The 14,925-nt window shown below is 50.1% G+C and overlaps 1 protein-coding gene across 4 annotated transcripts in view; it reads right to left on the bottom strand.

The window, feature by feature from the left end:
• The window catches only part of Cdh4 (cadherin 4), a 498,494-nt gene that overhangs the window by 127,973 nt on the left and 355,596 nt on the right, over window positions 1-14,925 (bottom strand). For 3 of the 4 annotated variants that reach the window (XM_040732662.1, XM_005074507.4, XM_040732664.1), the window contains exon 3: window positions 7,076-7,302. In XM_040732662.1, the coding sequence (XP_040588596.1) occupies window positions 7,076-7,302 (227 nt within the window). Of the gene's footprint in view, window positions 1-7,075; window positions 7,303-12,137; window positions 12,625-14,925 lie in introns of those variants that run through there. The other variant, XM_040732663.1, reaches the window with a different exon arrangement.

Genomic DNA, 14,925 nt, shown 5'->3' with positions numbered 1-14,925 from the left:
AAATGGATTTCCACAAACTCTCCTCTGACCTTGCCATGTATGCTGCAGCAGTGTGCCCTTACACACACACACAAACACAAATAAATAATGTAAACAATTTTCTTCTGGGATTATTATTATTCTGTCCCCCCACCCCCTGAATCTTTGCTCCCAAAGCTGCTCTAACTGCTGAGTCCCATGGCTCTTGAACGAGGTCAGCTTTGTCCCCGAGGAATCCTTGGCAGTGACCAGAGACAGTTGGGGGTACAACTGCTGTTTGCTGAGCAGAGGCAGGGGTTCAGCTAAGCACAAGGTAGAATTAATAGCTTCATGACCTGAAGTCTTCCAGGAATTTAAGAAGATATTTAAACTTGCATCAATAAGTAATGTGAGCTACTGAGTGCCGTTAAGCTTCACTTGCATTGTTGGCGCACAGAGCGCAGTTTCTCGGATCCGTCCGGTCTCATACATCAGTCCCACTGACTTACCTGTAGCCCCTTTAGTTTCTACATTTCAGTGCTAGCCTTATTTGTCTTGATCTCCTTTTCTTGTCTTATCGCGGTGGCTTGACCTTCGGCGCATGAGGTGGGAGTCCCCTTTCCCTATTTCAACAGCTGTTTGGATGGCCACTGTGGAGTTGGCAGATTCTCTTTGTGAGCTTTCTTTCCTAATAACCTGAAAACCCCCAGTATCTGGAATAGAAGTTAACTTTCAGTGATTGATATGTAGGGCATTATGCAATCCTTTAGTCTTTCTATGAACTGTGCAGACGAGGCTAATCTTATATTCATAGGATAAATACAACTCGGGCATGATTTATCAATCTATGTAAACGTATCTAGATTAAGGTTTAATGTTTTGCTTCATAAATTAATGGGTGTCACTGATCCATGATTACCTTTTCTGTCATGCCTTCCAAAAGTTTTGGATTTTGGTTTGGGACACAGTTTTGCTGGTTTTTTGAAGAAGGTTTTTGTCGGAAAGACAATGTTGTGCTTTGGGAACACCTCATGTTGAGTTCCAGATGTGAGTCCTGTTCACCTGGGCGGTGACTGCTGGTTTGAGACATGGTCTTCATTTGAGTTTAAAGGACTAACCTTCTCGTTTAACTCTCTGGGTAAGTTCATGTGGAGTTAATCTTACTTTCTCCTCTTAGCTAAGGCAGAACCTGCTTGCCGTGTTGCAATGTTCCCTTGATACAGATTTTAATTTTGTATACATATTATATACATACATACATACATAAACTTGGCAGTTTCTCTGCCTTTTGGCTAAGGTCAAGTGTAATAACATAGATCAGAGGGTTTTTTTTAAATCATGTTAGTTTTGGTAAACTTTACGTTTATTGTCTCTCAATGCTTTTGGAAAAAATCGCACACACTCCCCTCACATAACGTCCATATGATTGGTCAGAGCCATCTTTTTACCCTGGAATTAGAATCGCACACACTCCCCTCACATAACGTCCATATAATTGGTCAGAGCCATCTTTTTACCCTGGAATTAAAATCGCACACACTCCCCTCACATAACGTCCATATGATTGGTCAGAGCCATCTTTTTACCCTGGAATTGGTTGTTTGTTGCATCTGTTTTTTTTTCAAGCCCCCAGTGATCAGTTTCATCATTTATGAGCCAACTTTTGTCACTGGTTCTGGGACTTTCTGATTTCCTGTGTTCTCCCTCTCTGCTATCTTTCTGTTAGTTGGGCCTCATTTTCTGCCCATTTGGCAGTTTCTAGGTATGGGTATTTAAAAGTCAGTTTCCTGTCTTTATCCCACCATTCATTGAGCCCAGACATTTCCACCTGGTTGTACCCCACTAGTTTTTTTTTTATTGTTTTTTGCAGTCAACATACTCCTTAATTTACATTTCAGTTCCATTCTTCAGGGGGTAAGAACAAAGATTTTACTTGACTTACAAATCTATGGATATTTTACAGTTATCTTCTTTGCTAGTGGTTTTTAGCTTAATTGCTCTGACATTTAAAGCAAGCAAACAAACAAACCAAAACCCTCTACAATCCATGTCTATCTGGGCTTTAAATCTTGCAGCTATGGTGAGGCTTTTTGGGTTAAAGGTTGGAACTGGTCTGTGTGTAGTTAGAAGTCGGGGGCGCTTAGCAGCAGTGGGTTCTGAGTTACAGACTTCTCAGCGCAAGGCTGAGCCTCCTGACTGTGTGGTCCCCTTCTGTCTCCTCACGGTAGCTGGTGTGTCTGTCTGTTACTCACAGATGGGGGCTTGCTAACGGTTACAGTGAATTGCACGCCTGCTTGTTATTTCTCTCTTTACTTCTATCAACTTTGCTGTCAACTGCTTGAAGTCACATATGTGCACGCCGGCCCAGGTCTTCTCGTCTTTGTGACGTGTCCCCTTCACACGAGGCTTTGCTCCAGTTTGTCTCACGTCAACAGAGCTGCCTCCAGGTTTCTTCTGCTTGTTACTCACACAGGTTTTTTCTCCCCCCTAGGATTTTACTTTCAACCTGTCTCCGTTCTTACACTTTCAAGACGCATGTTTAGCAAGCTGCACCTCGCAGGGTTCTTACTTATTCCGTCTGTCAACATGTTTTCTTTTATTTGTATGTTAACATGTCTTCATTTTTTATAATTACCGATATATTTGTAAGCATACCATCTTACTCCAAGAGAAATATATTAGCCCATCTGTTTTGTGTTTTCCTTTCTTCTTTCTTGAATTTATTATCTTCGAACACACAGACATACACACACACACACACACACACAATCTTATGACTCTCAGTGATTTTTCAAAGACTTTAAGTGTTTTAAAGGAAAGTTTTATTTTTAAAAACATAATTTTTAAAAATATGTACTTATATTATGGATGTTTAAGTGTTTTGCTTGCAAATACATATATGCACTACATGTGTGCTGTGCCTGCAAAGGCCAGAAGAGGGGGCTGTATCCCCTGGAACTAGAGTTACCGGGAGCCATGAGTGACCATGTGGGAGTGGGGAATTGAACCTGGGTCCTCTGTAAGAGCATCAAGTGCTTGTAGCCATGGTACCGCCTCTCCAGCCCCTAGAGTAACTATTTTTTATCTTATCAAAGTACAAATTGAACATTTCTTATAAAAATTCAAATTCTGAAATGTTTTGAGCACCATTATGACACTCAGAGTGGAAAATCCCAAACCTGACTTCGTGTGATGTGTCACAGTAAACACTCACACACACCTGCACATGTGTGCACATGCATGCATGCAGGCACACACATGTATACACACTCATGCACACACACAAGTACACACACACGCACACACACATACAAGCATGCACACAAGCATGCACATATGTGCACACACACACCACACAAGCAACACACACACACACACACACACACACAGCTCCAAGGCTAACGGTATAAAATGTAGATCAAACAGATTAATTCTGTATTTGCCTTGGGTTGTGTCCTAAGATGCCTCACATTATAGTCTTAAGCAAATATTCTAAAATCTGAAGAAGTCTGAAACTCTCTGCCTCCAAGCATTCTGGGTAAGGAATGATCAACTTTATAAAAATCGGATCCCGGAGTGTTCCAGAACAGTGATTCTCAACCTTTCTAACGCTTCAACACTTTAAAACTGTTCCTCATGTTATGGTGACCCCAAACCATAAAATTATTTTTGTTGCTCCTTCATAACTGCAATTTTGCCACTTATGAATCATAATGTAAATACCTGAGTTTTCTGGCAGTCTTTTTTTTTTTTTTTTTTTTTGGTTGCAGCACACAGGTTGAGAACCGCTGTTCCAGAACAATGCATCTCAGGTAGCTGTGGTGTCAGCAGCCACTTCCCAGAGTTTATATATTTTCTGTCCAGAGTTTACACACTCTCTGCTTTCCACATGTGGTGTTAACATCCAAGGAATTGCATTCTGCCCAGAACCCTCACAATGTTTCATCACACCCATATTTCACCTCTCCCATCCCCGCCTCCCCCATCCCTGCCTCCTCCATCCCCACCTCATCTATCCTCACCTCAACCCTTCTCACCTCACCCATCCTTAAATCACAGACCAGATTTACTGCTTCCCTGGATTTTCATTAATTTTTGTTTTCCTCCATTTCACGTGTCTGGTTATTTTCACTTGAGCGCTAGACATCATGTGTGAAAGGAGATTTGTTTAAGGCTTGAACCAAAGTCTCCCCTAGAGGAGCCCTGCCTTGGCTCTGGCAGGCAGACAGGAGCACCAGGAACTGGGGTCTCCTTGAGCCACAGCTGGAGGGACAGTGTGCTGAAGTGTGTTATCAGTGTGTCCCTTCCTGTAAGAGAGTGCCAACAGACACCAGGATCCCATAGTCCCAGTCGTTCCTTGGGCTCAACCCCTCCTCCTTCCCCAGCCCCTGGACTCTGCCCTGGATTAAGGACTGTGAGGCTGGGGTACGGTAAAATGGCTGTTCTACATGTCCTCCTTTGCTCACAGGACCTCGTGGTGTACTCTCCTCAGCTCCAGGACAGGATGTCGATGGCATCACTGCTCTCTTTCTATTGCAGGATAATCAACCATGAAATTCCCCAACTCCCCGACAGCAAACTGGAGAATCTTAGCTTTTCCTCTGCTGGGCTCGGGCGAACCCAGAGAGGCATCATTTACTTCCTCCTGGAGGACCAGTTACTTCCTCCCGGAGGACCAGTTACTTCCTCCTGGAGGACCAGTTACTTCCTCCTGGAGGACCAATTCTCCCCTGTGAAACAGGCTGGGTGACACAGCTCGTCGTCCTTGTTGTCTGTGATGCAGAGACGCTGTCACCCTCTATCCTCGGGGTGACAAACTGAGATTCAGAGTGCGGTCTGAGTGGAACTCTAGAGTCAGGAAAGGGTCGTCAGCAGCAAGAGAGACATGAAACTCAGTGGGAGACCGGAGAGGCCGCTGTCACCTGAAGTCACGTGTCACGGGGTCAGGACTGATTGGGCTAACACGCCCTCCGAGCCTGGGACCTGAGTTTCGTGTCCTTTGTTGTGATTGTTGGTCCTTTCCAGGCTATCCTCTGTGGTGTATGGCGATAGAAGCCTCTAACTGGGGACACACGCATCCGAGCTCACGTCACGGACACGCCTAACAAGAGGCGTTGATCTATTCTCAGTCGGTAATTTTACCCCAAGCCTCTGATGGGCTCAAAGGAGCCTGATTTTTGATCACCAGGTATGGTTTCTGCGTCACAATCCAGAGCCTGGAGACACTCGGTTCAGGGAATCACAGCTGTGATGATTAATATTGATCGCCAGTCTGACACGATCTAGAACCCCCCCCCCGAGAAGGCAAGCCTCTGTGCCTGTCTGTGAGGAACTTCCCCTCATGGCTGGAGTCCTGGGCTGAATTAAAAAGAGAAAGGGAGCTTAGGACCACCAGTCACCTCTTTCTGCTTTCCGAGTGTGGCGGCAAGGCAATGTGACCGGCAGCCCTGCCTTCCAGCTACCCCGGCTTCCCCTCTATAACGGACTGTGTCTTTCTGAACTGTGAGCCACAGACTTTATCTTCACACAGCTTGCCTCCTGTCCGTCATCTCTCACTGCAGCAAGAACAGGGACGAATACAGAGGGGAAGAGTGAGCAGACACGCCTGCCTGCCTTGGAGTCTTCAGGGTCCATAGGTGAAGGGTGTGTGTGTGTGTGTGTGTGTGTGTGTGTGTGTGTGTGTGTGAGTGAGTATCTCTCTGTGTGTGTGATCTCTCTAGAAATGTGTTAAGATGCTTGGTTCCCATACCCAGGGTGGGGCGCCCATGACCTACACACCATGGTGGGGAAGACTGTCCTCCCAAGTCTGCTCTTACTTGGACTCAAGAAAGAAGATCACAACCCAGAGTGGGTCCCTTGCCCTGCAAGCTGCCCCACAAAGGGTTCCTTGGTCAGATAGGGTTTTGCAAATGTGCAGATTTTTTCTCCCACTGAGAGGCTTTCAAAGGTACATTCACTTATGTAACGCTCTGGGGCAAACCGGTACAGAAGAATGTGGTTAACTTCGCTCAGCCAGCTTCAGGCCTGGTGGGCATTTCCTGGGGGAGCCCCCACGCTGCTGCCCGAGGCTGCCTGATAGTGCACTGCGATTACGGAGCCACACGGAGTCCGAGGGACCCGCCACGCTCTCCTCTCCACTCTGGCTGGTTTTCTCAGCGCCTCCCTGCTGCAGGCTACCCCAGGCCGCAAGCTCTCTGCTACCCCCAGTCCTGATGCCTTCAGGCTGATGCAGCTGCCTAGGCTTTCCCAGCACCAACAAGCAGGGACCGAGAGGACATGGGCGACAGAGAGGCTGCTTGGAGTCTGGTCGGGTTACTGAGTTGTTCAGACCAGGACTGGCTGGGGGATGCCCTCGCCCCCCCCCATTTATCTCCCAGGGATACAGCTGGGAAAAGAAGAGGGTGCAGAGACTGCAGACCATCTCTTCATCCCCCAACCCTCCATCAGCCAACCCTCTCCCCCTCCCCCTCCCTCTCCCTCCCTCCATCTTTCCTCCTCCCTCTATCCTTTCCTGCCTCCAGCACTTTCTGTCTCTCCTATCTTCCTTCTTCTATCGCCCCTCCCCCTTTCTCCCCATCCCTCCTAGTCTCTTCTTGTCTGTTGTCCTCTCTCCTTTATTTATTTATTTATTTATTTTTGGTCTCTCCCGCCATCTCACTGTAGCTCTGAATTGGACTTACCCTGGTTTCCCCGGCCTCTAATTGGTCTACTTTGCTTACCAACTCTCCTGACCTTGATAGCTACTACTAGTAGGTACAACACTGGGTCAGAGAGACCGGGCTTACGCACACAGAATTTGTGGTCTACATAGCAAGGCGGAAGTGTGAGCGACTCATTCAAAATTCAGCGAAGAAGGTCATGGTGGTGTCAGTTTAGTGGGCTGAGGGCAGGGCTCAGCACACTTGCTCAGGTGTCCTGCTCATGAGGGCGACTCTAGTACCCCACCCCAGAAAGGCGAGGAGGCTGGGGCCGACGCCACGCCTTTGAGGGGCACAGGCAAAGAGCTTCCGACCTTCGTCTTCTGGGAGTCAGGGAAAGGCTCTGCCTGGGGCTCCCCAGAGTAGGACGCACCTTGTCCGGGGACCCAGACCTTCCTGCTTGTGCTGTGTCCTCTTACCTTGTGTCCAGAGTATGGGGATGAAGTCTGGGCTACCAGCAGCCGCACCATGGCGTCCCATTGCTCGGCAGTCTGGTGTTCCCGCGCAGTCACAGTAAAGGCCACCTGCTCCGAGGGGATCTTCAGCTCCCGGGTGGCGAAGACTGTCCCGTCCGCCCCGACTTTGAAGTCCAAGCTGTTGGTCTCATACTGCGTGCCTTTGGTGCCCAAGCAGCTGCTGAACTTGACTGCAAGAGGAGAGAAGATGGTCAGAGTGGCCAGCTGGCAGAGGGCTGCAGACACAGGTACAGCAGAGACAGGTACAGCAGAGACAGGTACAGCAGAGACAGGTACAGCAGAGACAGGTACAGCAGAGGCAGGTACAGCATAGACAGGTACAGCATAGACAGGTACAGCAGAGGCAGGTACAGCAGAGACAGGTACAGCAGAGACAGGTACAGCATAGACAGGTACAGCAGAGACAGGTACAGCATAGACAGGTACAGCAGAGACAGGTACAGCATAGACAGGTACAGCAGAGACAGGTACAGCAGAGGCAGGTACAGCAGAGACAGGTACAGCAGAGGCAGGTACAGCAGAGACAGGTACAGCAGAGACAGGTACAGCAGAGACAGGTACAGCAGAGACAGGTACAGCAGAGACAGGTACAGCAGAGACAGGTACAGCAGAGACAGGTACAGCAGAGACAGGTACAGCATAGACAGGTACAGCATAGACAGGTACAGCATAGACAGGTACAGCAGAGACAGGTACAGCAGAGACAGGTACAGCATCTGAGTCCCCCAGTAGCCCCAAGACAGTAAAAGGACCTCACTGGGGTCTCCACTGTCTTCCGGGAGAAGCAGATGGAGGCCAGGAAAATGGGTGCATGAGCATGCGCCCTCCAGATCCAGGTGGACGCCCTCCACTCCTGCCAAGCAGGGAGTCTACGAGGCTCAGAGGGAGCGGAGTCTCCACCAGTTGGAAGACTCCTGTGTTCCCGCCTCTTGCCTCACATAGTCTGCCTGTCCGCGTAGATGCCCAGCCTTTGGATCTGTTTTTGCGCCCAAGGAGATTAAGCGCAGTGAAGGAACCAGAGAAAGCCGGCGTCAGGACTCCCCACCACCACACACACACACATCAGGAACATTCCGGAAGTGGGATTTGCATGACTGGCGCTTCCCGTGACTGGGTGAGATCTGGCACTTGTCAGACACCTGTGTCCTGCCGGGGCAGGGGCAGGATGGCTGGCCTGGCTCAGCCACAGACTTTTCATGGTTAGTCACAGAGTCAATAAAGCCCGTTGACACTGCTGGGTACCCTGCATCATTTTACTTCCAAAACACAATTAGGCAACCAAATCGTCAGCCCCTACAGATGCATCAGCACCGCGGCCATTTCCAAATCCACCACAGAAAGAGACATCTCCGAGACTGCATATTCGTTTGGCCCACGTTAGTGCATTCTTTTTTAGACACATGCGTTTGTGACTGTCACCCCACTCTGTGGTAAATTATGAAGCACCAACAGCTGGTGTCACACTCTGCTGATAAAAGCAATGGATAAAGTTACCCAGTATTTATAAAAATGTGAGTATCTAAGCAATTATGGTGGGAGGATTGGTTTTATAAGCAATTTCACTGTCACAGCTTACATGATTTAATTACTATTTATTCTAGAAGCTATAAAAAAGTGACTTGCACTTACATTCGATAAAGTGTTTTTCCTGCATGTTCACCTTTTATTGTTGCCTGCTTTGAAATAACAAATAACACGTGGGTCCCCGTGTCTCCAATCATTCGCTAGAGGTGTCTCCCAGTTGCTGGTTCCTCCTGCTTGTGGGTTTAATATGAAAGTGTTTTTGTTTTATTATTAGTCGTATTTATTATTCTTTAGACAGGTTTTCCATGTGTAGCCCTCTCTGTCTTAGAACTCTCTTTGTAGACCAGGCTGACCTTGAATTCGGAGATCTGCTTGCCTCTGCCTCCAAGTGCTGGGATTAAAGACGTGTACCACTATGCCTAGCTTGAAAATGTTTTTAAATATAACAAGGCCAGGCATTTATGCCCTGTCAGGCGACAGAGTGGTCAGTGTAGAGAACCTGGCTGCATCTTCTGAAGGTCAGGGTGTCTCTCTGTGGCTCAGTATCCTTGAAGCTGGAACTAGGTGGTTTGCACTGTATCAGAGGCTAAGGTAACAAGGCATTCTCCCAGGTTTTCCTGTCACAGGGTCTGGGGCCTCAAATAACTTGATGTCATTATGACTTCATTTTTATGTGGGTTTGACTCTGCCCCCTGACAGAGAAGAAAGGCCTGGTCTTATTTATATTTGAAAACACTTCCAAGCCTGGCATAGCGGCTCATGATTTTAATCCCAGCACTCGGGAGGTAGAGACAGGCAGATCTCTGATCTGCAGAGTGAGTTCCAGACCAGCCCTGTCTACAGAGTGAGTTCCAGGACATCTCTAGAATGGAGATCTAGTCCACCATGATTTGGGAGAGGTAAGGGTCACCCTTACTCTGTGAGCATGCTACCCAGCTTAGTGCTTAAACCCCCACGGTATAGGGCTGGCTAGTGAGACAGCTCACTGGGTGACGGCACCGGCCATGAAGCCCGATGACTTGAGTTTGATCCCTGGGATCCGTAAGTCGGGAGAACAGAACCACACTGTCTTCTGACTGTGGCATATACATTGCCTCATGTGCTGACTAACCCCTCACATAGGCAAACAAACAGATTAATGAACAAATGTAGTAAAACCATAATGCAGAGCCCAGCGGACTGTTCTCCACCTGGGGGCCGCTCACTCAGGAGGGGCTTGCCCCAAGAGGGTTTGCTTTGCATTGCTAAGTGAATCCCTGCTTAATCCAGTCTTCGTCTCTCAACTGAATTCTTTCTCTCCAGACAACAAGGGCTGGAAAGTCCTGCTTCTCAGGAGGAGAAAGTGTTGGGTTGTGGCCCCCTGGCACTGTGTACTTTTCCAATGACGGATGAACTGGCTTTCTCTTCCCCCCAAATGAGGAAAAATTAGCAAACTGTTTGCCCCAGACATACACAAATTAAAATCAGCAACAGATCGAATGAACTCATCATTGCTTATCCCCAACTGTTACCAATAAAGATAAAAATGACCGTGGCTGTGTTGTGGTGACATCAGCGCAAAAATACACAAATAAGCCTCTATGAGCTCTAAAAGCCAATTCCTAGTAAAACTGATGAAACTTGACAGCACAGGGGATTGATCTCAACTCCTCTATGGGTGGTGGGTGGCAGGGAGCTTTCTGGAGCTGGGGGAGGTGATGAAGAAAGCCCTTTGGGGTGCAGCAGACCCCCTCGGAGAATTTCAATGGGCACTGGAGTCCTGGGTGCTGTGTGTGGCCTCGGCTACAAGGCAGTGCAGAGGTGAGTTCCACTGAAGCAAAGGACTGGCAGGTGTGTGTGTGTGTGTGTGTGTGTGTGTGTGTGTGAAATCAGTAGAGCCCAAACTGCATCGAATCCCTGCAGCTTGCTTCAGGGCCAAGCCATTGCAAATACCTTCTCTTCCCGTATTAGAGCTTTTAACGTATTTATTTATTTATCTATTTCTTGAGATACGGTCTCACTCTTTTGCCCAAGATGGCTTCAGACTCACAGAGGTATGCTTGTTTCAGCCTCCTGAGTGCTGGTTGGCATTACAGGTGTGCCCTACCCAGCATGGGGGCCTGGCTTCAGGGCCCTTTGAACATCTGCCCGTCTCTGAGGCTCAAACAGCAGAGCGTGCAGCAAGCTGGCACCCTCCAGCTGCTCCTGGCATTTTGTGCATCTCTTAAGTCACACCAGAGGCCAAACCTCACCTGCCAGAGCTCCTTCCAAAGCCCTGTTGTGTGGAAGCGGCCTCACACAGTCACCAGCCTAGCACTCCCCGGACATGAACACACCGCCACCATAATGGGTCCTCAACAGCCCAGCACCATTTCTTTTGTCTCTGCAGATGGGTTCAGATATCCTTGGCTAAAATGTTATCCTATGCCTCTTCTGTTTCCGCAGGCCCAGCAGCGCAGGTGCAGCCATGCATGCAGACACGCCTGCAGGTGCGTCCCATGCTTGTAGACACGCTTGCAGATGCGGCCCATGCACCCTGCATCCCAGTCACTTTGAGCTGGCTGCAGAAGGAAGCTCGGCTTTCATCAGGAGGCCGGCTTTCACCCCTTTTACCCTTTGTCGCTTTTAATTGCTGGCTCTGTGGGTGGAGTTGGGTGACACACTTTTGCAGAGGTGGCCTGGCATTCATGGGGGGCAGCAGGCTGCATCTTCCCAGGACCGAACACTGCAGAATTGTGCTGTGTCTGAGAACGCGCCATTTTATTATTTCCCTTGTTAGGTGAGTTGGGAGAGATCAAAGGAGCCAGAGGTGAGCATGTAGCTGGGTCCTTGCCCAGGAGCAGGTGAGCTTCAGGCCTGCTGTTCAGTGCGCAGAACCAGCCGTTCTTACCCCAGCTCCCCATCCTCCCTCCCTCCCTCCCTCCCTCCCTCCCTCCCTCCCTCCCTCCCTCCCTCCCTCCCTCCCTCCCTCCCTCCCTCTCTCCCTCCCTCCCTCCCTCCCGCAATTGCCCGGGTTCTAGGTGTGCAGGCGCAGAGCTCGCCCAAGTGGATCTTGGTGTGGGAAGGACAGCACATGGAGAAGCCAAGCGTGTAAACAAAACCCTAGTGGCCAGGACCACAAGGAGAGGTTAGAGAGGGGGCGGGCAGTGCAGAGGAAGCATCTGCCCCTCCTCAGTGTCAGGAAATGTCCTGATGTGGGACAGCCGTGTGAAGGCCCTGAGACAGCCGTGGGATGAGGAGGGGTCACGGACGATGCTTAACTGAGTGTGATGATGGGGGTGACCTTGTGGGTGTGTGGCTGTGTGAACTGCTGCTATCGCTGATGAGGAACCCACTGGAAACAGCCAAAGCTCTTCCTTTATAAGACTTGTGCAGGTAGCCTGTCGGGGGTCAGGTACCGGTGTGCGCCCCCCCACCCCGCCCCACCCCTGCCCCATCTCCTCCCCCCCCAAGCTCCCCCTCCCCAGCTCGGTTCTCTTCCACCCGCATCTTCGCCTTGTACCTGCTGTGATGTGTGGCCGGAACACCCATCATGAGGCGAGACGCTGTGTGCAGCCGGAGGTTGGTCAAGTCACAGCCCTGCACCCTTCGGCCGGCTCTCTGCCCGGCAGCTTGCTCCAGCCTGCATCCCTGACTCCCAGCTGAGATCCTCTCTAGGGGGCTGCCTCCTTCTGTGCTGGGATGTCTGAGGCGGTGGGGTGTGATTGATATCCCGGAGTACCAAGCCACTGGCCACACAGCCTCCTCAGGGCAGAGCAGCATGGAGATCTGGGACGTGTGGCTTGACACTCTGCTGGGTTTTCTTGCAAGGGGTCTGGTGGGGGTAGAGCTGAGGTTATTGCTTCTCTGATTCCCACCAGCCTAGCCTGGAAATGGGTAGGGTGTCCCCGGAGCTGCAGGCAGGCTCCTGGGGCCCTTGCAGGGTTCTGGTTTGAGGATCCCTTCCCCAGAAAGATGGATCTGCCCACTCCTTTATGAAGCCCCAGTGACCAACCACAGTATGAGTCCACCAAAATGGGAACAAATGAGTTGGACTTGCTTACATAACGTGGGTGATGGTTTTTTTTTTTTTTTTTTTTTTTTTTTTTTTTGCTGGAGACTGTGGGTGACCTCAAATGAACCACATTGGAAAATTTTCGCCCAGCATGGTGGAGGTCCCCACCCTGTTGACCTTCCTCAGTCCATTATTCTAGCACCGCCTAAAGACCCCAAGGCCATGGGCAGCTAGGGTAGAACTGTACCCAGATGAGTGGAGTTCAAGTCCTGGCTGTGCTTGAACCTGTGACCTGGGTGCCAACCTTATACAATGAGTGTCATCGAACACCTGCACAGGCTCCATCTCCATCCCAGGATGAGGATGAGCACAAAAGAGTCTCTTCCCCAGAAAATTCGCCATCCCTTGGGGAGGCTAGAATTACCAGCTGAGGCTGTACTGGGGACCTGTTCTGGATAGTGGCGGGGGAGACTGGTGGCTCTGAGGCCCCCTAACAGGAGACGATATGGGGAAAGAGCATTTCATAAAGGGGTCAGGCTTCCCGCCATCTGTGGGCTTAGGGCTGGCAGAAGCTGCCTCGTCAGGTGTTTGAGAAAGGACAGGGGATAAGCGTACAAACTCCAGTTTCCCTTGCTCTGACTGGCTTTGGATGGAGCTAGGATGCAGAATACCAAGTGGAGGCTGAGAAGATGGTGCACTAGGCATAGGCATAGGGATAGACATAGACATAGGCATAGGCAAGCCCAACTTTTCCATGGTGCAGAAAGGGCACCGTCTGGCATAGCAGGAAATCAGCCTTGTCAGGGCTGGGGAGGAGAAGAGGATGGACAGGTGGACATGGAGAAGGCCCAGGGAATTCTGAGCAACAGTATCGCGTGGACGCACATCACACAGATGCTTCTAAGACTGTGACCCCGGCAACTTGCTTAATACCAGGGTGCCAGCCCGGGCTGTCAATCGCAATGAATGTCGTAGGAGACTTGGGAAGTAGAGCAGCTGGGCAGGGAAGGGCGCACTGTCTGCTGTCATCCCACACCCTGGCTCTGCTGTGCAAAGTCAGACGTACCAAAGACAGACATTCTCTGCCCACTCAGCCAACATCTGGCTTCCAGAGAAACCAGGGCTTTTAGGAGTGTGAGAAACCCTGTGTGATGGCTGGGCTGCCCGCTGTGGACTTCTGTGGAATGGACTCTCAGTCAGTGACACAGAAATCTCACACCACGGTGACGTTACGTCTCTCACTGATGGGAGATCCCAGGATGCTCTTCCTGGTTACAAAGAGTCACCTAAAGTGAAACTCATGCAGTTTGCCCCCTCCTGGCCCCTGGCCCCCCAGTGTGGCACCACCAGACTCCCCAAGTCCTTAAAATTTATGACTTCAGGTAGAAACAGAAGTTGGGAACAACGAGAGAGCATTTTAGGCAAGGTTAAGACCAGAGCTATCCACGGAGGCTCCCTGAGGTGTTTGAACTTTGTCTAGAACTGCCCTGAGTTAGGTGGGAGACAGGGCTTCTTCCCTGGGAAGGGGAAGGGCTTCCGCAGGTAAGAGAGGGACCCTGGCTTCTTGTGTTGATCTCAGTCCTTTGGTTTTGTGAATCACTGTGCCGCTGTACTGGGCAACACAGACGTGCGAGCAGGAGGTGGGTCGTTTAGGGCTGTTCATTCTGAGTGGCTTTTCCAAGTGGTAAGAGAAACCAAGCCACGGGCACCTCATTAATAAACCCCACCAATGCCTCATTAGGGTGGAACACAGTGGTTCTTAACTGAAGAAAGCCCTAATGAATTCCCTAACCTAGCCACAGACACTCCGGTTCACAGAGGGCTGTCAGGCCCCAGGGAACACCACAGCCTCTTCTGCTCTGCTGATCCCAGCACCCAGAGGATCCACACTCATCTGTCCCATGCTGGTGGAAAATGTTGGCCTAGATATCAATGCCCTTCTCATACTGGCCAGGGGGTTGCCTGAGCCTCAGCAGGTAGGAGGGCTCTGGGCAGTGGTGGAGGGGCCATCCTCACCAATGTCAGCTTGGGAGGTGGAATTCCCGAGGACTCTGGAGAGGCAGCCCCGACGTCACCACTGCTCTCATTCAAGACTGTGGAGTCTGTTGAGCTCTTGGGGGGAAATAGGGGGGATTTTAGGATTCTTCAGAGAAGGTTTTTTTTCTTTCCTTGATACAACTAACAGTTCCAGGATATTCTCTCATCCATGTACTGATCCATTCACCCACTCATTCATGTCAGCTCAGGGTCTACCCCATGTCCTGCTGGACCCTCGCAAGCTTATGTGGGAATAGGC

The sequence above is a fragment of the Mesocricetus auratus genome, unplaced genomic scaffold (assembly GCF_017639785.1).
Source record: "Mesocricetus auratus isolate SY011 unplaced genomic scaffold, BCM_Maur_2.0 Super-Scaffold_100028, whole genome shotgun sequence".
Lineage (NCBI taxonomy): Eukaryota > Metazoa > Chordata > Mammalia > Rodentia > Cricetidae > Mesocricetus > Mesocricetus auratus.
This window is presented reverse-complemented; position numbering and strand designations above follow the sequence as displayed.